The sequence below is a fragment of the Jaculus jaculus genome, chromosome 12 (assembly GCF_020740685.1).
Source record: "Jaculus jaculus isolate mJacJac1 chromosome 12, mJacJac1.mat.Y.cur, whole genome shotgun sequence".
NCBI lineage: Eukaryota > Metazoa > Chordata > Mammalia > Rodentia > Dipodidae > Jaculus > Jaculus jaculus.
In genome coordinates this window covers 59,185,007-59,210,619 of record NC_059113.1, presented here as the reverse complement: position 1 = coordinate 59,210,619, position 25,613 = coordinate 59,185,007, and the positions used below count along the sequence as shown (strand labels likewise).

Sequence of the window (25,613 nt, the reverse complement as noted above, 5' to 3'; positions counted from 1 at the left end):
AGCTCACTAGAGCTATTGTTTCTGTTGTTTCCAACGTGCTTCAGGACACCTATGGCCTCTTGCTGCTCTGTGGTGATGTGCTATAAATACGTACTCACGTGTGTGATAATCAGAAGCAGGCAGCTGCCCATTTGGCTCTGAAGTGGTGTCACATGAGTTTGGCTGGGACCTCATGCACTCTCCAGGAAGTGTGACCATGTTTGTATCGCTGGAGGAGAAGGAGCTGGCAGTCTAGGGTCAAGCTGGGAGAGGAGTTGTCTCCACAGATGCTGGAGAAGAGCAGAGCTGGCCGGCTCAGGCAGAGCACTAAAGAGGGCCGAAAGGGGGCAGACGCCTGTAAGCCCCATCCTGAGGAGGCTGGAGTCACATAAGGAACGAAATCATACAGTGTGCGGCCTTATGGATTATGACGGGGGAAGCTTGGGCTTCTAGAGTGAGGCGCTGTCTTCAACAAGAGAGAATGGAAGGGCTGCTGGCTCAGATGGTTCTGGAGGCTTCTGCAAATGGCCCCTCACCTGCCATGCTCTCTTCTCAGGCGGGAGAGCAGCTTAGCAAGAACACACGGCCCTTGCTGTTCTCACCCAAAGGGTACTTCGTTGCAGTCCTAGAAAATGTCCCCTTCTCCAAAATGGCCTCCTTCCCTCTATTTCACAACGTCCTACTGCCTAGTTTAGTTAAGGAAAGTGCTCACTAAATATAAAACCCTACAATGTGAACATGCCCTTAGATGTGGAGGCCTTGGGCTCTGAAGATTCTGAACCAGAGGTGGTGGCTCCTTTGGATACCCTGCTCTGCCCCTCCAGCTCGATGGCCCTCTGCCCTCATGCGCCGTTGCCATGGCAACATCCTAACTCCTCCATGTCTCCTTGGCAAGGTGTCGAGATTGGTCTGAGGCCCTGTACTGGTACAAAACCGCGCTGGAGACCACAGACTGTGACGAGGGTGGCGAGTACGACGGCGTGCAGGACGAGCCCCGCTACTCGCTGCTGGCCAGGGAGGCCGAGATGCTGTTGACCGGGGGCTGTGGCCTGCTCAAGGACCCAAGCAGATCAGGTAGGGACCAGCAGACCTCCCTTGGGAGGCTGGTAATTCTCATCCCATTGGAAAGTAGGACAAGCTTCCAGGCTGGGTTTCTTTTCCTGGGAGGAGACTTTATAGAGCTGGTGTGCAGATGAACATTTTATTTTTATTTTACTCTTTTTTTTTTTTTGAGGTAGGGTTCCACTCTAGTCAAGGCTCACCTGGAATCCACTATGTAGTCTCAGGCTGGCCTTGAACTCATGGTGATTCTCCTCTCTCCCTCCCAAGTGCTGGGATTAAAGGCGTGCGCCATCATGCTCTGAGATAGTCTCACTGTGTAACTGTTCAGAGACATGCCTCAGCTTGTACTGTGATTACAGGCCTACGCTACCATGCACAACTCTTCATTCCTTTTCAGTATTAAACAATATGCTGCAGTATGGATAGGCCACATTTTGTTTACTCATCAGCTGATGGACACATTGGATTGTTTCTTCTGTTACATAATGTATTAGTCTGCTTGAGCTGCCATGTAGATATGGTGCCTTAAACAACAGAGGTTTCTTTCTTTGGGTTTTAGATGTGTACCAATGGTAAAATGCTTGCCTAGCATGCACAGTCTTAGGTTCCATGCTAGTACCACAAAAAAATAAAAATAAAATACTAAAAAGCCAGGCATGGTGGTGCACACCTTTAATCCCAACACTTGGGAGGCAGAGGTGCAAAGATCACCATGAGTTCAAAGCCAAACTGAGACTACATAGTGAATTCCAGGTCAGCCAGCCTGAGCTAGAGTAAGACCCTACCTCAAAAAACCAAAAAAATAAAAATAGAGCTGGAGAGATGGTTTAGCAATTAAGGCACTTGCCTGTGAAGTGTAAGAACTCATGTCCAAATCTCCAGGTCCCACTGAGCCAGATGCACAGTGACACAATTGTACAATGTCACACATGTGCACAAGAGGGTACATGCATATTTATTCTTTGTTTATTTTGGTTTTTGGGGGGTCAGTCCTTCATATATGCTAGACTTCTCACTGCCCTCACATCTATAATAATGTGTCAGAAAACTTTCTTATTTGGAATTTCTACATCCAAATGCAATAAAATCAAGGAGAAATTTTGTTTTCAGTTTGGTATGGTATTTTTGAAATAGGATCTCAGTTTGTTACCCAGGCTGCCTGGAATTTGTGATCCCCATCTCAGCCTTCCAAGTAAGATGGCTGCTGTAAGAACATACCATCAGGAAGTTGTCAATAAAAAAAAATTAATTTAGGGCTGGAAGGATGGCTTAGCGGTTACAGTGTTTGCCTGTAAAGCCAAAGGACCCATGTCCTGTTCCCCAGGACCCACCTTAGCCAGATGCACAAGGGGATGCATGCGTCTGGAGTTCATTTGCAGTGGCTGGAGGCCCAGGCACACCCATTCTCTCTCTCTCTCTTTCCTTCCCTCTCCCTCTTTCTCTGTCAAATAAATAAATATAAATAAATAAAATATTATAAAATTAATTTAAAGAAAAGAACATGCCATTAAGCCTGGCTAAAATGTGCTCTCAACAAGTTCATTTGGTGGCAGAATCTGTGCTGAGCTGACATGGAGTTATTTAGTCTTTATTCCACTTTTGCTTTATTTTGTTTTGTCTTGTTTTGTTTTATAAGGTAGGGTCTCACTCTAGCCCAGGCTGACCTAGAATTTGCTGTGTAGTCTCAGGGTGGCCTTAAACTCATGGTGATTCTCCTACCTCTGCCTCCTGAGTGCTGGGATTAAAGGTGTGCACCACCACAGTTCCTTTTTAAAAAAAATATTTTTACTTATTTGTGTGTGTACATGCCAGTATCCCTTGCCACTGCAATCAAATTCCAGATGCAGGCATTACATTTTGCAGTCTGGCTTTACATAGCTACTGGGGAATCGAATGAGGGCCAGCAGGCTTTGTAAGCAAGCGCCTTTAACCTCCCTTTATTCCACTTTCCTGTATTCTCAATTCATGCTGCAGAATCCTCTGCTACTTTCACTGGCTTGTGTGAAACCACCTATCTGGCCTGGTGGAAAATGGAGGAGTGTACTCTTACTGGCCAGATTTGATCATATGCTTACCCCAAAAGACTCCCAGCACAAGGTGTAGTTTGGGTTGTTATAGAAACCTCAGATGTTCTTTTGGGAGAGGTGAGATTTGCTTGGTTAGCAAAGATAATGGACAACTCACTCCTATGTGCCCCATATGCTCTCTTTCAGGAGACTTATACACCCAGGCAGCTGAGGCGGCGATGGAAGCCATGAAGGGCCGGCTGGCCAACCAGTACTATGAGAAGGCAGAAGAGGCCTGGGCCCAGATGGAGGAATAACCAATGGGCCAGGAAGTCGCTGTTAGCTATACCAAAGGGCTGGGGTGGGGTGGTGCTTATTTAGTTTGAGAGGGGAATAGTATTTTTACTATGCTATAAATCCACTTTTGTATTTCGTTGTTTGACCCTTTAAAAAGTCTTTGCAAGGGGGGTGGCGCACACCTTTCATCCCACCACTCAGGAGACTGAAGTAGGAGGATCACTGTGAGTTCAAGGCCAGCCAGGAGCTACAAAGTGAGTTCCAAGTCAGTCTGGGCTGGAGTGAGACCCTACCTCAAAAAACAACTACAACAAAAGTCTTTGCTAGCAGCTGTCTCTCGGGGCAGTGTTTTGGCAGAGTGGGGCTGGACAGTGCAGCCTGAGGAGCACCACGTTGGTTTAAGGTTCTGCTTCTCTTCTGTCACGAAGCCTAAGAGAGCACAAGGCCAGTGTGTGTGGACACTTCAGGGCTTTGCTCTCACAGCCGTTCTGGACTCAAGACTCTTCCGTGCAGCAGAGTGGGCAATGGGAGCTACACGATGACCTTCCCCAGGGTGTGGTGTACTCCCCTTTTTACACAGGAACAGCACTCTTCAAGCCTCTGGAAGCACGTGTGGCATTTCTCAGCAGATGTGACATCATTCTATGCCCAGGCCCTTCTCCACCATGAGGAAAATGGTGTTCTAACTTTTTAGCTTTATTTCCTCCTACCATGCTCCTGATTTTCTGGCATATAGCCAAATTGTTAGAAGCAAGTGTTCTGCCATGGGCTTTATAAAACAGGTTTGATTCTTTTGTTTGTTTGTTTTGAGGCAGGGTCTCACTGCTATGCTGATCTGGAATCCACTCTGTAGCCCAAGCTGGCCTGGAACTCACAGTAATCTGTCTACCTCACCCTCCCAAATGCTAAGATTAAAGGTGTGCACCACCGCAAGTGGCTTAGTTTGATTTTGTTCTGTTTCCACCCCCAGCCTGCCTGTCAAGTCTCACTTTAGCCCAGGTTAACCTGGAAATCACCCTGTAGCCTAGGCTGGCCTAGAACTCAGAGAAGTCCTCCTACCTCTGCCTCCTAAACACTGGGACTAAAGGGGGGCACCACCATGCCTTGCTAGGTTTGGGTTTTGTATGCACACATTCCCTTCCTCTAACTCCTAGAAGTTAGGAGGCACCCCAACAGATGGCTTCAGGGGAGATGAGCGCCCTTCCATGACAGAGGTGCCCTCTGCATGGGACAGATGGACAGATGGAAATGCCGTTGTGAAGGATCCGTCCGCCTCTTCTCCTATAATGATGTTCTCATGTGTAATCTCTCCAGCCCCTGCCCTTGGCATTTTCTGCTTGAATCTGGACTGATTTCCTTCTCATTTGCCCAAGCTGCTTTCAGCGGTGGTCCCCTGAGATTTATCTGAGATGTTTGCAAATGAGAGGGAAAGAACTGTAAACACTCATTGCTTCTCGGAGTTTCCCTAGGGCTGGGCTGTGACTATCTTTATTCAGTGAGCTTTCTCTTTAAAAGGAGTTCAGATTTAATGTTAGTATGATTTCACTTGATGTCTCAACTAGCCAAAAAAAAAAAAAACAAAAACAGCCAGCTTTGATCAACCACAAATGTTAGGGCAGCCACTATCTTTGTTTTTAAACAAATCAAGCAGGCCAGGTGTGGTAGCACACACTTAATCCCAGCACTTGGGAGGCAGAGGTAGGACCGCTGTGAATTTGAGGCCAGCCTGAGACTGCATAGGGAGTTACAGGTCAGCCTGGACTAGAGCAAGACCCTACTATCCTCCCTGCAAAAAAGTCAAACAGTTCCTTTTTTTTTTTTTTTTTTTTTTGAGAAAGTCAATGGATTCTATTGCTTCTAGGAGTATGGGGCTCAGGAACTCTTAGTGGGACAGGTACACTTTCTCTTCACCACCACAGGCTTCTGGCTGTTCAGATGGCTGCCACGCACAGCTCAGGGAAGTACTTGTTCTTGGGGATCATGTGTCTGATGGTGCTGAGGGTGGCCCTCACATTCTTGTTGATGGTGGTCCGCATATAGGAGGTGGCTGGCTTCCATTGCCAGATCTCCGCTTCATGACCACAACGACCCCTTCGCCTTCGGCCGTGGCAGGCTCCACTCCCATGGTCTTGCAGTGGATCAGCCCATACTAGTGGAAGGAGTTGCGGGCTTTCCGATGATTGGGCTTAGTGCTGTACACCTGCTTGTTCTCTTGACCAGGAAAGGAGCACTTCTGCATGACCATCATTGCAGATGCACAGACTCGTGGCGACTTCTCACTCTACGGCAGCCACAGACGGAAAGAGCCAGACCTTTTTTAAAATAAAAATAAACCAGAATGTATACCTGTTTATTCAAACAGGTCTTGGAAAGATGGTGCAGTGGTTAAGGACACTTCCTGCTCAAGTGTAAGGGTATGAAAGGGCCTGAGACTGCTAAGTTGAATTCCTAGAACCCAATTCCTAGAACCCACATGAATAGCTGGGCATGGCCATGCACATCTTGTAACCCTAGCCCTGTGGGGAGAGACCAGAGCATTGGTGGTGCTCGAGAAAACAGTGACTAGGTTCCATCTCAAGGAAACAAGTGGCTGAGTGATGGAGGGACACTGATGTTCTGGCCACTGCAAGTCCATGGGGCACCCAGTCTACACACCCCTCTCCCCACATCATGTCTACACACACCCATGCATGTGCACGCACAAAACAAAACAGGCCCTTCAGGACTTTAGTGTTGAGAGCTGCAGAGTCATGAACTTGGGTTCCAAAGTCCAGAGTATGTGCCCTTGGAGGAAAAACCAGTCAAAATTACTCTTGAGAGCCAGGTGTGATGTTAACACCTCAGCATGGAATGACAGAGGGAGGAAGATCACAAGTTGGAGACCAATCTGGGCTGATTCAAAAAAGAGCAAAAGGGGTCTGAAGAGACGGCTTACCACTTAAGGCGTTTGCCTGCAAAGCCAACGGATCCTGGTTCAACTCTCCAGGCCCATGTAAGCCAGATGCACAAGGGGGCACATGCGTCTGGAGTTCATTTTCAGTGGCTGGAGGCCCTGGCAAGCCCATTCTCTCTGCCTCATTCTCTCTCAAATAAGTAAATATTTTTTTAAAAAACAAACAAAAGGGGGATGAGATGGGTCAGTGGTTAAAGTGCTTGCTTACAAAGCCTGCCTTCCTGGGTTTTATTTCCCAGCACTCATGTAAAGCCAGATACACAAAGTGGCACATGCATTTACAACTTGTATGCAGTGGCAAGAGTTACTGGCATGCTCACACTGTGTCTATGTGTCTCTCTAACACACACACACATATTCTCTCCTCACAAATAAGTAAGAACATCAAAAGAAAAAAAAAAGCCAGGTATGGTGGCACACATTTAATCTGAGCTCTTAGGGAGGCAGACAGAAGGATCACTGTAGCCAACCTGAAACTACAGAGTGAGTTCCAGGTCAGCCTGGGCTAGAGTGAAACCCTACCTTAGAAACAACAGCAGCAACAAAAAAAGAACAAAAGTTGTCTTTGAAAAATCTCTTGTTCCCCCTGGAATTGCAGTATCCTGGGTTTCACATGTGAACTCATCACAGTCAGCTTTCTTAGAGTTAGCACTGCTCAATCTTACGTCTCCACGCTAGACCTGTAGCTGGCTCTCACTGTCGTGTGTGTTTTTAAAACCAGTGCCAATAATTTGCTTACATATGTTAAACATAAAAAGCAGCTGCAGGCGGGGGAGAGAGCTCAGATGGAACAGTGTTTACAGCCAGTGCAAGAACTGGAATTTGATTCCCAACACCCTTGTAAGTGCCAGCTGTGACGGTGCACATCTCCAGTCCCAGTGCTGGCTGGGGGACTGGCACATCCTAATACTTACTAGCCAATAGGAGACCCTGACTCAACAAAAGAGGTAAGTAGCAAACCTGAGGATGACACTTGGGGCTGTCTTCTGCCCTCCATAAACATACATATGCATCCACATACATATGCCTGTCCACACAGATGTGAACATGCGTACATCTTCATAAAATATGCATGCACAAAAAGCAAGCTTATTGTGACATACCTTTCAAAATAAACACGTCAGGCTGGAGAGATGGCTTAGCCATTAAGCGCCTGCCTGTGAAGCCTAAGGACCCTGGTTCAAGGCTCGATTCGCCAGGACCCACATTAGCCAAATGCACAAGGGGCCACATGCATCTGGAGTTCATTTACAGTGGCTGGAGGCCCTGATGCGCCCATTCTCTTTCCTTTCTGTCACTCTCAAATAAATAAATAAAAATAAACTTTTTTTTAAAAAAAGTAAAACACGTCATATATATTATTTATTTATTTGAGAGTGACATAGAAAGGCAGAGAGAATGGGCGCATCAGGGCCTCCAGCCACTGTAAATGAACTCCAGATGCATCTGGCTAATGTGGGTCCTGGAGAATCGAGCCTTGAACCAGGGTCCTTAGGCTTCACAGGCAAGCACTTAACCGCTAAGCCATCTCCCCAGCCTAAACACGTCATATATTTGTATTTATGTAAGGCGAAAAGCGACAGAGAGTATGGGCGTACCAGGTTCTGTCACTGTAGACAAACTCCAGATGCGTACACCACTTTGTGGATCTGGATTTACGGGGATACTGGAGAATCGAACTTGAGCCATCAGGCTTTGCAAGCAAGCACCTTTAATTGCTGACCCATCTCTCCAGCCCCAGATGTCATAGAATTCTGGGCCCCACACACACACTTTTTTGTTCATCCAACCTCCTGTTTCTACAATGGTAATATGCAAATTATAGTATCCTCTGAGTCCCAGTCTAATTTATTAGTAATATGCCATCTCTTCTCTGCCAGTCATGGGCTGGCTTTTGGTAAGTGGCCAGCAGCAAAGATTTTAGGCTTTGCAGGCCATGTTGTCTCTGTTGGAAGTACTGAGCCTTGCTGTTTAAGTGCAGAGCAAATCAAGGATGAATGAATGTGGCTGATATTCCAACTGCAAGGTATTGAGACCTTTCTGTCAAAGCATTTATTCCTCTTTCTAAACCCAGTCTTGTGCCTTTGACAGCTGATCAGGGCATCTTTTATTTGTTTGTTTGTTTATTTATTTATTTTATTTTTTTGAGGTAGGGTCTCATTCTAGCCCAGGCTAGCCTGGAATTCATTATGTAGTTTCCATGGCTTCGAACATAGGCGATCCTCCTATCTCTGCCTCCCAAGCACTGGGATTAGAGGTGTGCGCCACCACACCGCCCAATCTTTTGGGCACGACAGGAAGATAAACCAGATCTAGGACATTGCCTCGCCACAAGACACCAGTGACTGTCTTCAAGGACAAGAAGCAAGTCAATGTCCCTATGGACAGAACATCATTTCAGGGATAGAGAAACTGTCATGGGTGCTGCCAGCTAGAGAAGCTGGACAGGGCATTGGTCATAAACATTAAAAGCTAAACTGCAGGGCTGCAGAGATGGCTAGGTGGTTAAGACGTTTGCCTGCGAAGCATAAGGACTCAGGTTTGTTTCTCCAGGGCCCACGTAAGCCAGATGCATAAAGTGGCACATGCATCTGGAGTTTGTTTGTAGTGGCTAGAGGCTCTGGGGCACCCATTCTCTCTGTCTCTTTCTCTCTCTCAAATATAAAATATAAAAATATAAAAATAGAATACAAGTTTTAAAACTCCATATAATGGCCTGTTCAATTTAACTATAGGCAAATGGATGTTGCTTCCTCTATGCTCATCCCAGTCCATTTGCCTGCAGAACCAGACATGCTCTACCGATCCACAAATGTTTACATAAGTATATGCAGCTTGGGAAGGGAGGGGGTACAAAATATGCTTATTCTCTGCCTGGATTTGTGCCTCTTCTCACACTTCTAGTCTCTGGAGTCACTGGCCTGAAAGCAAACCCTGGGGCCTGACTCAGAGAGGGGGCTTGTTGCAGATTCAGTTTTCATATGTACTAGGTTCCATTTCCTCTTTCCAAATATGTCTTTGCTGTCTCAAATTTACATGTCTGCTGGTGAGAACAAACAAAACAAAACAAAATGATAGGGCTAGAGAGATGGCCTGCAAAGCCAAAGAACCCAGGTTGGATTCCCCAGCACTAATGTAAAGCCAGATGCACAAGGGGATTCATGTCTGCAGTTCATTTGCAGAAGCTGGAGGCCCTGGCACACCCATTCTCTCTCCCCCACACACCTATTTCTCTCTCTCAAATAAATAAGTAAAAATAAAAATATTTTTTGTTTGTTTGTTTTTGTTTTTCGAGGTAGGGTCTCACTGTGGTCCAGGCTGACCTGGAATTAACTCTGTAGTCTCAGGGTGGCCTCGAACTCTCGGCGATCCTCCTACCTCTGCCTCCCAAGTGCTGGGATTAAAGGCGTGCGCCACCACACCCGGCAAAAATATTTTTTAAAAAGAGCAAACAAAAAAATGATAGTTTGAATCTGAAGAAAGCTGGTGGGTTCATGCTCTGTGTGAAAGGAGTAGCCATAATTCACCTTCAAGTGATTTTGTTGCCTGAGGTGTAGGTAGGCCCAACATTGCCATTTCAATTTTTTCACAAGCTACTGGGAACAAAAAGGTGATGTCTCCTGAATTTTAATTTTTTTTTTTTTTGGTTTTTTGAGTTTTGGAGGTAGGGTCTCACTCTATAGTCCAGGCTAACCTGGAATTCACTATGTAGTCTCAGGGTGGCCTCGAACTCATGATGATCCTTCTACCTCTGTCACCAGAGTGCTGGAATTAAAGGCATGCGCCAACATGCCCAGCTTATTTTTAGCATTTGTATAAATGTCATATTTAAACAAACTTGTATGGTTATACAAGTCTGTATAAATTTGAGTAAATCCTTCCAGATTTTGGCTCTTAAACTGTTTTAGATAAAATATGTGAACTTGGGGGCTGGGGAGATGGCTCATTAAAGGCAGCTTGCTTGCAAAGCCTGCTTGGCCCAGATGTGATTCTCCAGCACTCATATAAAAGCCAGATGCAAAAAGTGGTGCAAGTATTTGGCAGCGAGAACCCCTAGGATGAACAATAAAAGTAAAAATATTTTTATTTATTTATTTATAAGCAGAGAAAGAAGAGAGACAGACAGAGATAATAAGTGGGCCAGAGCCTCCAGCTTCTTCAAATGAACTCCAGCATCTGGCTTTACATGGGTACTGGGGAATCAAACCACGATTGTTAGGCTTTGCAAGCAAGTGCCATAGCCATTGAGCCTTTTCTCCAGCCCAAAAATATTTTTAAAATATGTAAACTGGACCCAGCATGATGGTGAACACCTTTAATCCCAGCACTTGGAGGCAGAGGTAGGACTTGTGAGTGTGAGGCCAGCCTGAGACCACATACTGAATTTCAGGTCAGCCTTGGCTAGATAGAATGGGACCCTACCTCAAAAAAAGGAGGGGACTGGAGAGGTGGATTAGAGGATAAGGTGTTTGCCTGTGAAGCCAAAGGATCGGGGTTTGATTCTCTAGGACCCAGGTAAGCCAGATACACAAGGTGGTGCATGTGTCTGGAGTTCATTGGCAGTGGCTGAAGGCCCTGGTGTGCCCATTCTCTCCCTCTCTCTGTCTCTCTCTTTGCTTCTTTCTCTTTATCAAATAAATAAATAAATAATGTATTTTTTTAAAAGGCTGGGGATATGGTTTAGCTGTTAAGGTGTGTGTCTGTAAAACCTAAGGACTCAGGTTTGATTCCCCAGCCCACACAAGTAACATGCACATAGTGTCATATGCATTAGGTGTTCGTTTGCAGTGGCTGTAGGCCCTGGCCCCATTCTCTCTCTCTTGCTCTCTCAAATAAATAAATAAATAAATAAAAATAAAATCTTTTTAAAAAGTGAACTGGGACTGGAGAGATGATGGCTCAGCAGTTAAGGTACTTGCTTACAAAGCCTGACAGCCTGGGTTCCATTCCCCAGTACCCACGTAAAGCCAGATGCACAAAGTGGCACATGTGTCTGGAGTTTTTGCAGCAACAAAAGGCCCTGCCTATTCTCTCTCTCCTTACAAATAAATAAAATATTTTTTAAATCATGTCTTGAATTTCTTGATTGATTTTTTTCTTTCCAGGTAGGGTCTTACTCTAGCCCAGGCTGGCCTTGAACTCACAGTGGTCCTCTTACCTCTGCTCCCAAGTTCTAGGATTAAAGGCATGCATCACCATACCTGACTCTTGTATTTTGTTGTTAATTTTAAGCAACTGGAACATACATTGAAGTCATCTCATTCCTAAATCTCCAATACAATGATAGGTGGGGGGGGGGGCGGGGACTTCTTTTTTTCCTGGTTGTTCCATTTCTCGAGGTAGAGTCTTGGTCTGGCCCAGTCTGACCTGGAATTCACTATATAGTCTCAGGGTGGCCTTGAACTCATGCAATTCTCCTACCTCTGCCTCCCAAGTGCTGGGATTAAAGAAGTGTGCCACCATGCCTGGCTAGGACTTTTTTTTTTTTTCCCCCCCCTTGGCCCATGAGATTGATGAGAAAGGAATCCACACCTAAAAGCTCTGGAAGCTGGAAGCTTACGTATTGCCATTGGGTTAGCAGAGCCAAGAAGGCTGGGTCCTGAGTCCCTGGCTCAGTATGGTGACGCTTCCCTATCTATAAATCCCAGCAGCTGAGGCAGGAGGGTTGTGAGTTGAAGGCCAGCCCTGGCTACATAATAAGACCTTGTCTCAAAACAAAAGAGAACCTTAAAAATAAAAATATGAGCAAGCGGCAGTTGAGATGCTCGTCTGCAAAGCTTAAGGACGCTGGTTCCATTCCCCAGTACCCAGGTAAAGCAGCATGCACAAGGTGGTACATGTACCTGGAGTTTGTTTGTAGTGGCTAGAAATCCTGGAGCACCCATTTTCTCTCTCTCTCTCTTTTTCTGTCTCTCCTTCAAAAACAAATAAACAACCAAAAAAAAAAAAAAAAAAAGAAAGAAATAAAAATGTTAGCTGGGCATGGTGATGCATGCCTTTAATGTCAGCACTCAGAAGGTAGAGGTAGGAGGATCACTTAGTTTGAGGCCAGCCTGAGACTACATAGTGAATTCCAGGTCACCCTGAGCTAGAGTGAGACCCTACCTCAAAAAAAAAAAAAAAATTTAGCCTGGGCATAGTGACACATGCCTTTAATCCCAGCATTCAGGAGGCCGAGGTAAGAGAATCGCTGTGAGTTCGAGGTCATCCTGAGACTGCATAGCAAATTACAGCCTGGGCTAGAGTGAGACTACCTCAGGGAAAAATATTTTTATTTTTTTTAATTTGGAGGCTCAATTGAAAGACTATTAAAAACACCAAACCAGAACCAGGCATGGTGGTGCATGCCTTTAATTGCAGCATTCAGGAGGCACAGGCAGGAGGATTACTGTGAATTTGAAGCCAACCTGGGACTACATAGAGAATTCCAGGTCAGCCTGGGTTAGGGTATAACTCTGCCTCAAAAACAAAATAAACAAAGAAAAAAAAAACAAAAAACTAACAACAAAAACAAGAGCCAAAGGAAGGGTAGGACTTCTTACAATATGCTCCTCCAGACACAAAATGGCCTGCATATCCATGACCTCACTGTGCCTGACACTACCTACACAAGACCATCATAAGAGGAGGAAAAGTTCATGACAGCAAAATAAAAGAGAGAATGATTGAGATGGGGAGGGGATATGATGGAGAATGGAATTTCAAAGGGTAAAGTGGGGGGGGAGGAGGCTATTACATGGGATATTTTTTATAATCATGGAAAATGTTAATAAAAATTGAGGAAAAAATATATCTTCATACTTGCCTAGTATGCACATCATATACCATCTCCTTTTACTGTTAGCAAATTTTACAAAGTTTACTACAATGAGGATTTCAGATAGGTGTAGTTTCTTTCCTCCTACCTTAACACACCAGTATCTGAGACTTCCAAAAGGGACTCAGAAGTTTTCTTTTCTTTCTTTTTTTTTTTTTTTGATTTGTTTTCTTTCTTCTTTTGTGAACTATTTGAGGTACCCACTTGTTGTTTTTTCTTCTAACATACAACTTGAACATCTCTAATTTGAAATCCATAAGGCTCCAAATTTGAAACGCAAAGCATTTTTTTTTTAATTTGCAAGGAGACAATGAGAATGGGCATGCCAAGGCCTCCAGCCACTGCAAACAAACTCCAGACACATGTGCCATTTTGTGCATCTGGCTTTACGTGGGTACTGGAGAATCAAACTCAGGTCATCAGACTTTCCAAGCAAGTGCCTTTAAGCACTGAGCCATCTTCTCAGCCCCCAAATTTGAAATTTTTGAATGCCAACATGGAGAATACCACGGGTGAAACTTTTTCATCTACAAAATTAACAATATTGTCTATGGCTGAGGAGTTAGATGTGGTAGTGGTTCAATGGTACAGCATTTATTTAGCATAAACAAGGCTCTGGGTTTGATCCCCAGCACTACAATTTTTTCTTAAATTATATCAAATTACCCTTAAACAATGTGTTAAGGTATATAAGAAACAAATGGTATATAAATAAATGGTATATATGGTATATGTTAAGGTATATAAGAAACAAATTTCGTGTTTAGTCTTGGATCCCATCACCAAGATATCCCATTATATATATGGCAATATTCAGAAATCTGAAACACTTACTTCAAAGTGGATAGGGAATATTCAACCTGTGTTGGAACAAGAAAATACAGTAGATACTAGGACAATAAAACCACAGATTCTGGGCTTAAGATATGGCTCAGTGCCTGCAAAGCCTAACATCCTGGCTTCAATTCCCCAGTACCCCTGTGACGCCAGATGCACAAAGTGGCACATGCGTCTGGAGCTCACTTGCAGCTGGAGTTCATTTGCAGCAGCCGGAGGCCCTGGTGCCCCCAATCTCTTTGCTCTCTGTCTGTCTCTCTTTTCTCTATCTCTCTCTGCTTGTAAATATATACTATATAGATGGAGAGATGGCTCAGCTGTTAAGGTGCTTACCTGCAAAACCTAACAAACTGAGTTTGATTCCCCAGTACCCATGTAAAGCCAGATACACGAGGTGGCACATGCATCTGGAGTTCATTTGCAGTGGCTGGAGGCCCTGGTGTGCCTATTCTCTCTCTCTGCTTGCAAATAAATAAATAAGATATTTTTTTAAAAACACAGATTACCACACAGAGAGATGATGTCCTTTGGGGAGGAAGAGGAGATTAGAGGGAAATGTTAAGAAAACTTTTCAGGTGGTTTTATTCCAAGTACATGTCAAAACTTTATGATAGCCTTGCCATACACTAGAAGTGCCTGGCAAGCTAATTCAAAGATTCACATTGGTAGGGACATTTGCTGAAAAAAAAAAAAATCTATTGTTTATTATACCATTGCTTTCATAGAGGAATTTATGTAGTAACAAATATATAACTTGATGTAATTTTCTATCTATGGACAGCTGGGTACCAACAACCCAGGCCAAGATATAGAACACTTGAAGGTCACAGAGAGAGCCCCTTTGGGTAATCTCTCCTCTGACAGCTGTCTTAGTAGAGATGTTATATAGGACAAGAGCAGGTTAATCATTGTTAGACAAGATTGAAAAGAATGTTTTATTAAAGGTCACTGTACTACTGCCCACATCCTGTAGGTCTAGGGTTCTGGTGCAAAACTCTGCTTTTCCTGACCATTAGTTTCACATTTGATTGTTACAAGACTTCTGAATAATTAATGGGGCTGCAGGGTTGCAAGAAACTCCTGGAAGGGTGGCTGGGACTCCTCATCAGCCTGCATGCATGTTAACTAAGAGTCCTGCACACTATGTGTTAATAGGAACAAACCTGAACCATTCCAGAAGGTTCTGACAGACATATCTCTGGCTTCATTTGCGCCCTGATCAGCCAAGGGGTGGATTATTTGCTACAGTTGACAGCTACCTGGTAGCACAAAGTAGTTTTGGCAGAAGTGTGTTAAAATGATCAAGGTCAGGCAGAGATAGGAGGATCATGGTGAATTTGAGGCCACCCTGAGACTACATAGTAAATTTCAGGTCAGCCTGGGCTAAAGTGAGACCCTACCTCGAAAAACTAAAAAAAAAAGAAAAAAAAAAAAGATCAAGGTCCAAGGTGCATCTCTAGGAACCTGTATTCCAGAAGGGCTTTGGGAAGGGGGAGATGGCTCAGCAGTTAAAGGTGCTTGTTTGGCCAGGCGTGGTGGCACACACCTTTAATCCCAGCCCTCAGGAGAAAGAGGTAGGAGAATTACCAAGAGTTCGAGGCCACCCTGAGAATGCAGAGTGAATTCCAGGTCAGCCTGAACTAGAGTGAGACCCTACCTCAAAAAAACAAAAATAAATAAATAAGTATATAAAAATAAAAATAAATAAACAAGTAAAATCTAAGCTTCAACAATAGCAAATTATCTGCATATATACATAAACGTGGATAGATGCTTAAAAATAAAGCCTGGTGCCCAGCATGGTGGTGCACATCTTCAATTCCAGTACTCGGGAGGCAGAGGTAGGAGGATCGCTGTGAGTTCAAAGCCAGCCTGAGACTACAGAGTGAATTCCAGGTCAGCCTGGGCAAGAGGGAGATCCTACCTGGAAACACACCAAAACAACAAACAAACAAAACAAGACAAAACAAAAAACCCCCTAACACCACAAATAATAATAACATAAAATAATAAGCCGGACATTGTGGCGCACGCCTTTAATCCCAGCCCTCGGGAGGCAGAGGTAGGAGGATCGCCGTGAGTTCAAGGCCACCCTGAGACTACAGAGTTAATTCCAGGTCAGCCTGGACCAGAGTGAGACCCTACCTAGAAAAACCAAAAAAAAAAAAAAAAAGTAAATAAAGCCTGGTAAAAGAAACAGCCAACTGCATATCTATATTTATTAGTATGTTAACATTTATGTAACAGCCCATACATAATAAAAACAAAACTTTGCCATGGGGAGATATACATATACATACATACATACATACATACATACATACATACATACATATATATATATACTCAGCCACTAATGATGGTTTACTTCTGTGGAGGGGACTAAAATGGGGGTCAAAGAACATTTGTGCTTCATCTGAAAAGTTTTACTATTATTAAACCAAAAATAATAGTGCAATTAAAAATGTAAACGTAGTTTTTCAGAGACAGAGCTGCACAAACCAGCTGCTATGGGGTGGCTGCCAGGGCCCCCGGTGCAGGTTACTGCCAGGATCAATTTCCAGAAGACACTTGATACGGTTCATGTGAGTTAAGTGTGGGTTTCTGCTTCTGTTAAACCATCTGACTCAGAACGAATTTTTTTTTTAATTGACAACTTCCACCACTCTTTTCCTCTTCCCAGATCCCCCCTCCACTGAATCCCTTCTTTCCAACTAGTCTTTCTTCTAATTTGGTGTCAACATTTCCCCCCTCCTACCTCCTCGTAGGCAGGTCTTGTGTAGGTAGTGTCAGCCACTGTGAGGCCAGGAATGCATATGGCCAATTTGAGAACACAAATTCTTAACTTGTTTTTTTTTTTTTTTTTTTTTGCTCCAAAATCTTTTGGAATAAGTCTGAGTGTAAATATTAGAGCAAGTTTTTTTTTTTTTCGAATAGTGTCATGTTCATAATATTATCTACAATATCCTCATCAGGATTAGAGAGAATGTAAATAGATTGAGGGAAGGAAATGCAAACTTAACCTGTGTCAATGTATTAAGTAGCTTCTTAGAGAGGAAGCTTGGCAACTGGGTAGCGTGGCCGAGCGGTCTAAGGCGCTGGATTAAGGCTCCAGTCTCTTCGGGGGCGTGGGTTCGAATCCCACCGCTGCCAAGGTGAATTTTTTTTTTTGGTCGCAGCTGCGGTCGTTCTCTGTTCTGTTTTGCGATCGCACCAGCGACCCCTGGCGGTGCGCTTGGCCGCTGCACGGGGCGGAGGAGGCGGGCGGCGCGGCGGGGCGGGCATTGTGGGTAAGAGGAAGCGCGAGGCCGGCGCGCTCCCCCCACGTGTCCGCAGGAGTTTCTCCCCCAGCAACATGGCGACCGCCTGAGACGCGACCCGGCCGCCGCCGCCTCTGCAGCCCGCGGGTTCCTGGGCCGTTGCCGCCGCCCGCGCGCGGCCCCGGCGGAAAGGTGGGTCCCGACGCGGCGGCCCCGGGGCCCGGGCGTGACCGCCGTCCCCGCGAGCTGGGCCCGGGCTGCGCTCGGGAGTAGGCCGCCGAGGCCCGCGTCGCTCGGTGCCCAGGGGCTGCCTGGGGTCTCCCGGGACGCGGGCGGGGGGCGCGGGCGGCCCGCCTCAGGAGACCCCGGCGCCCGCGGGCCCCGACGGCCCTGGCCCGGTGGGCGTCCCCGGAGCGCGGCGGCCGCGGTGACTCAGGGTCCGGCCGCCCCGCCCCGCCGGCCGGGCCTCACCGGAGCGCACCTGTCCCGCGGCGTGCGGGGCGTGGGACGGGCCTGACCACCGCGAGCGAGCCTGGAGCCAGCCGACCCGCCCGACGCCGGGGCCCGAGGGGCACGGGGAGGGACGGATGGACGGAGCGTACCCGCGCCGGGCCGGGCCCTTCTCCCAGCTGAACCGGATCAGCCCTACCCGGCCGGGCCGGGATGCCTCATTCATTGCCCGGGAGCCTGCCCGGTCCCCGGCCCTTGGGTCACAGGGGCGCCGCCAGTTCATCAACAAGGTCGTTTTGGCATGTCAGCTAAGGGGCGCAAAGAAGAGATCGCGGGGGTCGCCACAATGGCCTCATCTGTGGAATGGGGATATAGGAAGCCCTCGTTTAGAGTCATGTTTGGAGCTAAACCGGCCACGTTCGCGTTTGCAGCTTCACTTGTGGCTGTCGCAGCCTGTGTAATAGTGCAAGAAAACATGTTGCCATGTAGTGACAGTGTTGGATATAGGGTTCATTTACTCCTCTCTGCACTCCCGTGGTAGAGCTGCTACTTTCCTTATCCTCGTTTTAGGGATGAAAATAAGGAAAGGGTCCTGTCCCACAGGGAGGGGTGTTCCACAGCTGTGTCCCACGATGAGAGCAGCAGAGGTGGGATTTGAACCCGTAAGGTTCTGCTCCCGAGTCCACCTTCTTACTCACTACACCACACAGCCTGTTATTGAAGAAGTGTGCAGCGTGGTGGTTAAGAATAAAAACACGGCTCTTTGACATCAGGCCTCGGGGTTCTCTGGTGCTGTGACCTTGGACAAATTAGTCTCCGAACCTGTTTTCTTATTTCTAAATTGAGCATGCCGGAAGTTTGATTTGCACAACTAATTGCAAGATTAAATATATATTGCTTTTTGTACTATATTGGGCATCTGTTTGGTGCCAGGTAGTTTTAGGTATTTGAGAAAAGACCTGTAATTTTTTTTTCTTTTCAATTTTTTTAAATTAACATCCATGATTATAAAAAAATCCCACGATAATACCCTCCCTCCCACCAATTTTTAAAAAAGTACTAATCCTAGCCAGGCATGCCCCGCCTTTAATCCCAGCACTTGGCAGGCAAAGTTAGGAGGATCTCCATGAGTTCTAAGACACCCTGAGACTACATAGTGAATTCTAGGTTAGCCTGGGCTAGAGCAAAATCCTACTTTGATAAAAATAAATAAAAAATTAGAATAAAGTACTACTCCTGTTCCTGATGAAGCAAAATTAAAAACAAATAAAGTTGATATTATTGTTTCTCCTATAAGTTTTAAATTTTTAATTTTTGTTTATTTTTATTTATTTGATAGTGACAGAGAGAGAAAGATGCAGATAGGGAGAGAAGAGAGAGAATGGGCGCGCCAGGGCCTCCAGCCACTGCAAACGAACTCCAGACGCTTGCGCCCTCTTGTGCATCTGGCTAACGTGGGACCTGGGGAATCAAGCCTGGAACCAGGGTCCTTAGGCTTCACAGGCAAACGCTTAACCGCTAAGCCATCTCTCCATCCCTAATTTTTAAAATTTTTAACAGAATTTTAAAATGTGTGTGTGTGTGTGTGTGTGTGTGTGTGTGTGTGTGTATTTCATTCCCCCAGGTAAGGTCTCACTCTAGCTTAGGCTGACCTGGAATTCACTATGAAGTCTCAAGCTGGCCTGGAACTCATGGCGATCCTCCTACCTCTGCCTCCTGAGTGCTGGGATTAAAGGCATGTACCACCATGCCTGGCAAAATAAATATTCTCATTTATTTATTTGCAGGCTGAGAGAGGGAGAGAGAATGGGTGTTCCAGGGTCTCCAGCTTCTGCATATGAACTTCAGATGCATGTGCCACTATGCATCTGGGTTTATGTGGGTACTGGGGAATCAAACTCAGGTCATTAGGCTTTGCAGGCCTTAGCTGTTGAGTCATTTCTCCAGCTCCAAATAGAATTCTTAACTCCAGTTTACGGTTGAGGAATCTGAAGCATTTGCAAGCCTTTGTGGAGTTTCTAGTCTAAGCAGCCAGCACCTAAGCAAATGGATCAGGAACTTCCAGGTTATATAAGAACCCCTGGGAGGTAAGTCAAGGAGATGTGCTAGTGACTGGAAGGAGTTGTTCAAGATCAGATTGTCAGGGAACCTGTCTAGTCTTGGACGGGGTGGTGGTAGTTATATCTAAGGAAAGGAGACGCCTGGAAAGGCCCTGTGGCAGGCTGGGGCTTGACCTGTCAGAGGCTATGAAACTGGCCAATAGGCCAGGTGGAGATGGTTGGGGAGGCAGGGGCAAGATCATGGAGGGTCTTAGGAAGCTTGGGAAGGAGTTTAGGTTGTGTTTTATGGGACAATTGAAGGGTTTGAGGAGGGCAAGGGTGGGCTTTGCTCTGTTACAAGAACTGCGGGTTTCTGGGAGCATGAGAGATAGGGAAGCGTGGCTGTAGGTAGTCACTTTTGTTTTACTTTGAGACAGGGCCTCGCTAAATAGACCTGTGATGGCTTCAGATTTCCGGTCCTCTTGCCTCAGCCTCCTGAGTGCCAAGATTCCAGGCCTGGTCTGCCATTCCCAGCTCAGGAAGCCCGTGGGTCATTATTCTTATGACTATAGGTAACGATCTATTAACAAGGGCTGTGAAACAACTTAGGAATTGTCACCAGGATTTTATTTGGCAAGTGCAAGGTAGAAAACATCACTTCATTGAGCATTGCTTTAGCTACGTCTTGTGTCTGTCTTCTGCTCTGCTCTGACCTCCCATGGTTTTTCAAGGTAGGGTGGCTCTCACCCAGGCTGTTCTGGAATTCATTATGCAGTCTCAGGTGTCCTCAGACTCACAGCGATCCTCCTGAGCACTGGGATTAAAGGAGTGCACCACTATGCCTGGCTCATAAGAAGAATTTTTAGGGGCTGGAGAGGTGGCTTAGCAGCTAAGGAATTTACCTGTAAAGCTAAAGAACCCAGCTTTGATTCCCTAGAACTCAATGTAAGCCAGATGCACAAGGTGGCACATGTGTCTGGAGTTTGTTTACAGTGACTGTAGGGTAGGCTCTGGTGTGTCCTTTCTCCTTATCTATCTGCCTCTCTCTTATAAATAAAATAAAATAAAATATATTATTCTTAAAAAATAAAGCCAGGCATGGTGGTGTACACTTTTAATCCCAGCACTTGGGAGGCAGAGGTAGGGGGATTGCCATAAGTTTGAGACCACCCTGAGAATACAGAGTGAATTCCAGGTCAGCCTGGGCTAGAGTGAGACCCTACCTCGAAAAACAAAACAAAAAAAGTTTTTTTTTGGTGGGTGTAACGGTGCACCTTTAATACAAAGAAAACAAAGAACTTTAAAAAATATTTTTGAAAGCCAGGTGTGGTGGTGCACGCCTTTAGTCCCAGCACTTGGGAGGCAGAGGTAGGCGGATTGACAAGAGTTCAAGGCCACCCTGAGAATACAGAGTAAATTCCAGGTCAGCTTGAGCTAGAGTGAGACCCTACCTTGAAAAACAAAAAAAAGTTTGTTTTTTTATGGGTGTAGTGGTGCACCTTTAATCCCAACACTTGGGAGGCAGAGATAGGAAGAGAATCACCCTGAATTCGAGGCTGCATTGTGAATTCCAGGTCAGCCTGGGCTAGAGTGAAACCCTACCTCAAAAAAACAAAAAAAGCCAGATGTGGTGGTGCACGCCTTTAATCCCAGCACTCAGGAGGCTCACCGTGAGTTCGAGGCCACCCTGAGACTACATAGTTAATATTCAGGTCAGCCTGGACCAGAGAGAGATCCTACCTTGAAAAGACCAAAAACGACAACAAAAAACAAACACACACTCATCTGCAAGCAGAGAATGAAAGAATGAGTAAATATGGGCCTGCCAGGGCCTCTTGCCACTGCATACAAACTCCATATTCATGGGCCATTTTGTGCATCATGCCTTACATGAGTACTAGGGAGTTGAACCCAGGCTGGCAGGCTTTTCAAGCCATCACCTTTAAGTGCTGAGCCATCTCCTCAGCTCTAAAAAGAATTTCTTACTGTGGATTATTTGAAAGCCATTGTGGTGGATCCTGTTGGCTGAGTCTGAAGGGAGGTGACATCCTTTGCATTAACCCCATCAGTCAGATGTGTGCTGGGCATCAGATGGTGCTGCACACCTTTAATCCCTAGGGAGGCAGAGGTAGGAGGTCCACTGAGTTCCAGGTGATTCAAAAACAAGAACAGACAAAATCAGATGTGGTCTAGAGGGAGAAGCTTCTGTCTTCTAGCAGAGAGGATGCCTCAGCATCTCTCATAGCAGGGATGGCCAGATAATCCCGCCCCCCCCCCCCCCAGTCAAAATCATTGTTAGGAAATTGGGCCTTGAGAGCCTCCGAGGCCACACCCTCTTACTGCATGGGATCAGTTTCCTTGTCCCAGCTGGTCACTGAGCACCTACTGGGAAGGTAAGTGACACATTTCCACTTCTGGCATTTGGTAGCAGTGTGGGGTCTTTTCCCGCCACCCCACCCCATCTAATCTGACTGCAGACTTTTACCCAGCCCTCCCTGCCCCAAACTGTCTCAGTGGCTAACCCCCTCCCCTGCCCCCATTCTTTCTTCCTCTGCTCAAAGTCCCGGCACTTCCTGCTACATAGCCCCTGTGGTCCATTTTTCTCAGACAGTCAGTAGGTGTTCCATGCTCACTGTGGCTAGGCACCAAGGATACAGCAAGGGATAGAGTTGACTGAAGTCCTTCTCTGCATGTAATGTGCAGCCTACTGGCAGACAGAGAATACACTGTCCCATGATAGGTTCTTTATTCCCCCAGATATTATTTATTTATTTGCAAGCAGAGAGGGAGAATGAATGGATGTGCCAGGGCCTCCAGCCACTGCAAACAAACTCCAGATGCCTGCACCACTTTGTGCATCTGGCTTTATATGGGTACTAGAGAACTGAACCTGGTTCGCTTCTCAGGAAAGCTCCTTAACCACTGGGCCATCTCTCTAGCCCCCATGATGACAAGTTCTATGGAGGCCAGAACAGAGTAGGAACAGTTTGCAAAAAGGTAACAGAAGGGGCCTTAGGGATGAGGTGACATTTGAGCAAAGCTGTAAAAGAGGTACAGTTGGGAGTCTGGAAATTATCAATGGTGGAACAGCCATGTAGGCCCCCAGGGGCAGGATGGGCACTGGGGTAAAGGGGCTAAGGCCTCTTGAGACTCACAGGGTGGTGATGACCCTGTCCAAGCAAAATGGGCAGCCTTGGGATACCTTTGCATAGTGATAACCATCTGACTTGGCTTCCTAACGGGTTGGGTCTCTGGCTATAGAGTTGAGCAGCAACTTCAGGAATCCAGAAGCAAGAGATGAGCTGGTTGGACTTGGCGGTGGCGAGGAAGAGCATCATGCATGGCGCAGTGTTTGGCTCTGGGCAGTCTCGGGTTGGGCTGGGGGTTGCAGAGGGGTGTCATGGTGCTGAGTTGTGCTTAGGCCACTCTGTGTCCTAAGCAGCTGAGCTGTGCACTGACAAAAGCTGCAGTGCTCTTCCCTTGCAGGTGTCTTGGGGCACTTCCCCCCTGGAAATTTCTTTGCTGCTCTGTTGTGCTTATCTGAGCCCTCCCAAACAGGAATGCTCCACCCCCGCTGACACCCCCCCCCCCCTGCTGTCACTGAAGTCTGAAGGCCTGGATTTGAAGTTCTTGGTCTTGTAGGATTTTGATTGTAAGATGAAGACAGTCATGCCACTCAAAGGGTCATTGCCTCAAATAACCCAGAGGAAAATATGTTAGGTATTTTTTTGAGATTTATTTTTATTTATGGGAGAGAGAGACAGAGAGAGAGAGTGAAAATGGATGCACCAGGGAACAAACTCCAGATACATGCACCACCATGTGCGTCTGGCTTACGTGGGACCTGGAGGATTGAACCTGGGTTCTTAGGCTTCACAAACACCTTAACTGCTAAGCGATCTCTCCAGCCAGCCTTTTTCTTTTTTCTTTTTTCTTTTTTTTTTTAAGGTAGGGTTTCACTCTAGCCCAGACTGACCTGGAATTCACTGTGTTTTCTCAGGGTGGCCTGGAACTCACAGGTGAGCCTTCTACCTCTCCCTCCCCAGTGCTGGGATTAAGGGCATGTGCCACTACACCCGGCTATGTTTAGTTTTATTTATTTATTTATTTTTGGTTTTTTTGAAGTAGGGTCTCACTCTGGTCCAGGCTGACCTGGAATTAACTCTGTCATCTCAGGGTGGCCTTGAACTCATGGCAATCCTCCTACCTCTGCCTCCCGAGTGCTGGGATTAAAGGCGTGTGCCACCACGCCCGGCTCTAGTTTTATTTATTTTTTATTTACTTGAGAGATAGAGGGAAGGGGGGGAGGAAAGGCCTTTATCCATTGCAGACAAACTCCATATGCAGCACCACCTTGTACATCTGGCTTACATGGGTCCTAGAGAATCAAACCTGGATCCTTTAGTTTTTCAGGCTGTAGCCTTAACTGCTAAGATACCTCTCCAGACCTTTTTTTTCCTTTTTAATTTATTTGAGAGAGAAAAATAAATGGGTGTGCCAGAGCCTGCAACTGCTATAAATGAACTCTAGATGCATGTGCCCCCTTGTGTACATGTACAACGTTGCACACTTGCATCACTGCATCTGGCTTACATGGGACCTGGAGATTTGAACTTAAAATTCTTAGACTTCACGGGCAAGTGCCTTATATGTTAAGTATTTTGACATCAAAATGAAGAGTTGGCTCACTGGGGTAAGGTTGAGAGTCAGTCTGATAGTGAGTTTGGGGTCAGAGTGCCCTGGAAATTCTGTAGAGCCTCCTTCCTGTGTGACGCCTGGCTCTTTCGTATTTCCCCAGCTCCTCCTGGGCCTGGCTGAGAGTTCTCTGTCAGTGGTCAAGAAACCTGTAAAATCAAGCTGGGCGTGGTGGTACATGCCTTTAATCCCAGCGCTCACTGTGAGTTGTTCAAGACCAGTCTGGAACTACAGAATGAGTTCCAGGTCAGCCTGGGCTAGAATGAGATCCTACTTTAAAAAACAAAAACAAAACAAACAAACAAAAAAAAAACCCTAAACTGGAAAAGAAACCTGTAAAGCCAGTCATTAATTTTTTTTCCCAGAGGTCTGACTGCCATGTATTTAGTTAGGTCTACTTGCTGCACTCTTTGCTGGCTTCTGCCTGTTGCCTCCACAGAAAGGAGACAGTGTGTTTGTCTTGGGCCTTCTCTGTGCAGCACCCGTGGAGGACTGGGTGCCTCAGAAAGGTTGCTGGAATAATTGACTGATGTCCAGGTCTCTTGCTCTCCTTGCAGATCCAGTCGGGGGCTGTGTGGCTGACTCTCCCTAGTATGGCCAATGAGGAGGATGACCCAGTCATACAGGAGGTAACTGCTGCTGTCTGCCCTCAGCCAGGGCCACAGGCAGTGGGGCTAAATCACTTTCACATGTCCACAAGCCTGCTGGTATCCTCTACTGTTTCCAACACTTGCATGGCTGACCTCTCCCTTCAGGGCCATATTCCAGCAGCACTTTGTCTCAAAGGCCTTCCTATTGCCTGCCCTTGGACTTCATCTGTCCACAAGGCCAGCAACAGGGCCTGGCATTGAGCAGACACTCAGTGACTGTTGGGTGATTGAAAAGGTTTGGCTGTTCTAGTCCAGTGCTTACCAGACTCACTCAATTCAGCAGTTCTTCATGTGATCCACTGCCTACCGGGGGCTGTGATATAACAGTGAGCCAGCTGTGAGTGTTCCTGTCCTGGTAAGCTTCTGGGCTATATAGATGAAACACACAGGGAGTCTCAGGATGTAGACTGGGGGTTGGGGAAATGGGGCAAGATCCAGACAGAATCCACATGAAAAGATCAAGTTGGAGGCTGCAAAGATGGCCTACTGGTTAAAGGTATGCACGCGTGTGTATGTAAATTTAATTTATTTGAGAGAGAGGCAGATAGTGGAAGAATGGGCGTGCTAG

At 46.2% G+C, this 25,613-nt stretch overlaps 2 protein-coding genes, 1 non-coding gene and 1 pseudogene across 6 annotated transcripts in view; 3 read left to right on the top strand and 1 right to left on the bottom strand.

Moving 5' to 3' along the window:
* Nucleotides 1–3,480, top strand: part of Eef2k (eukaryotic elongation factor 2 kinase) — an 87,865-nt gene extending 84,385 nt beyond the window's left edge. For all 4 annotated transcript variants that reach the window (XM_045131535.1, XM_045131536.1, XM_045131537.1 and 1 more), the window contains 2 exons: nt 875–1,053; nt 3,255–3,480. In XM_045131535.1, the coding sequence (XP_044987470.1) occupies nt 875–1,053; nt 3,255–3,364 (289 nt within the window). In that variant the 3' untranslated portion in view covers nt 3,365–3,480. The remainder of the gene's footprint in view (nt 1–874; nt 1,054–3,254) is intronic.
* A 1,736-nt stretch (nt 3,481–5,216) lies between these two features.
* On the bottom strand, nt 5,217–5,589 carry LOC101607403 (annotated as a pseudogene).
* Nucleotides 5,590–17,022: 11,433 nt separating this feature from the next.
* Trnal-aag lies at nt 17,023–17,104 on the top strand. The gene has a single exon. It is a non-coding gene; the product is annotated as a tRNA-Leu (tRNA).
* A 240-nt stretch (nt 17,105–17,344) lies between these two features.
* The window catches only part of Polr3e (RNA polymerase III subunit E), a 36,338-nt gene continuing 28,069 nt past the window's right edge, over nt 17,345–25,613 (top strand). The window contains exons 1-2 of the mRNA XM_045131383.1: nt 17,345–17,403; nt 24,953–25,024. Of these exons, the coding sequence (XP_044987318.1) occupies nt 24,989–25,024 (36 nt within the window). The 5' untranslated portion in view covers nt 17,345–17,403; nt 24,953–24,988. The remainder of the gene's footprint in view (nt 17,404–24,952; nt 25,025–25,613) is intronic.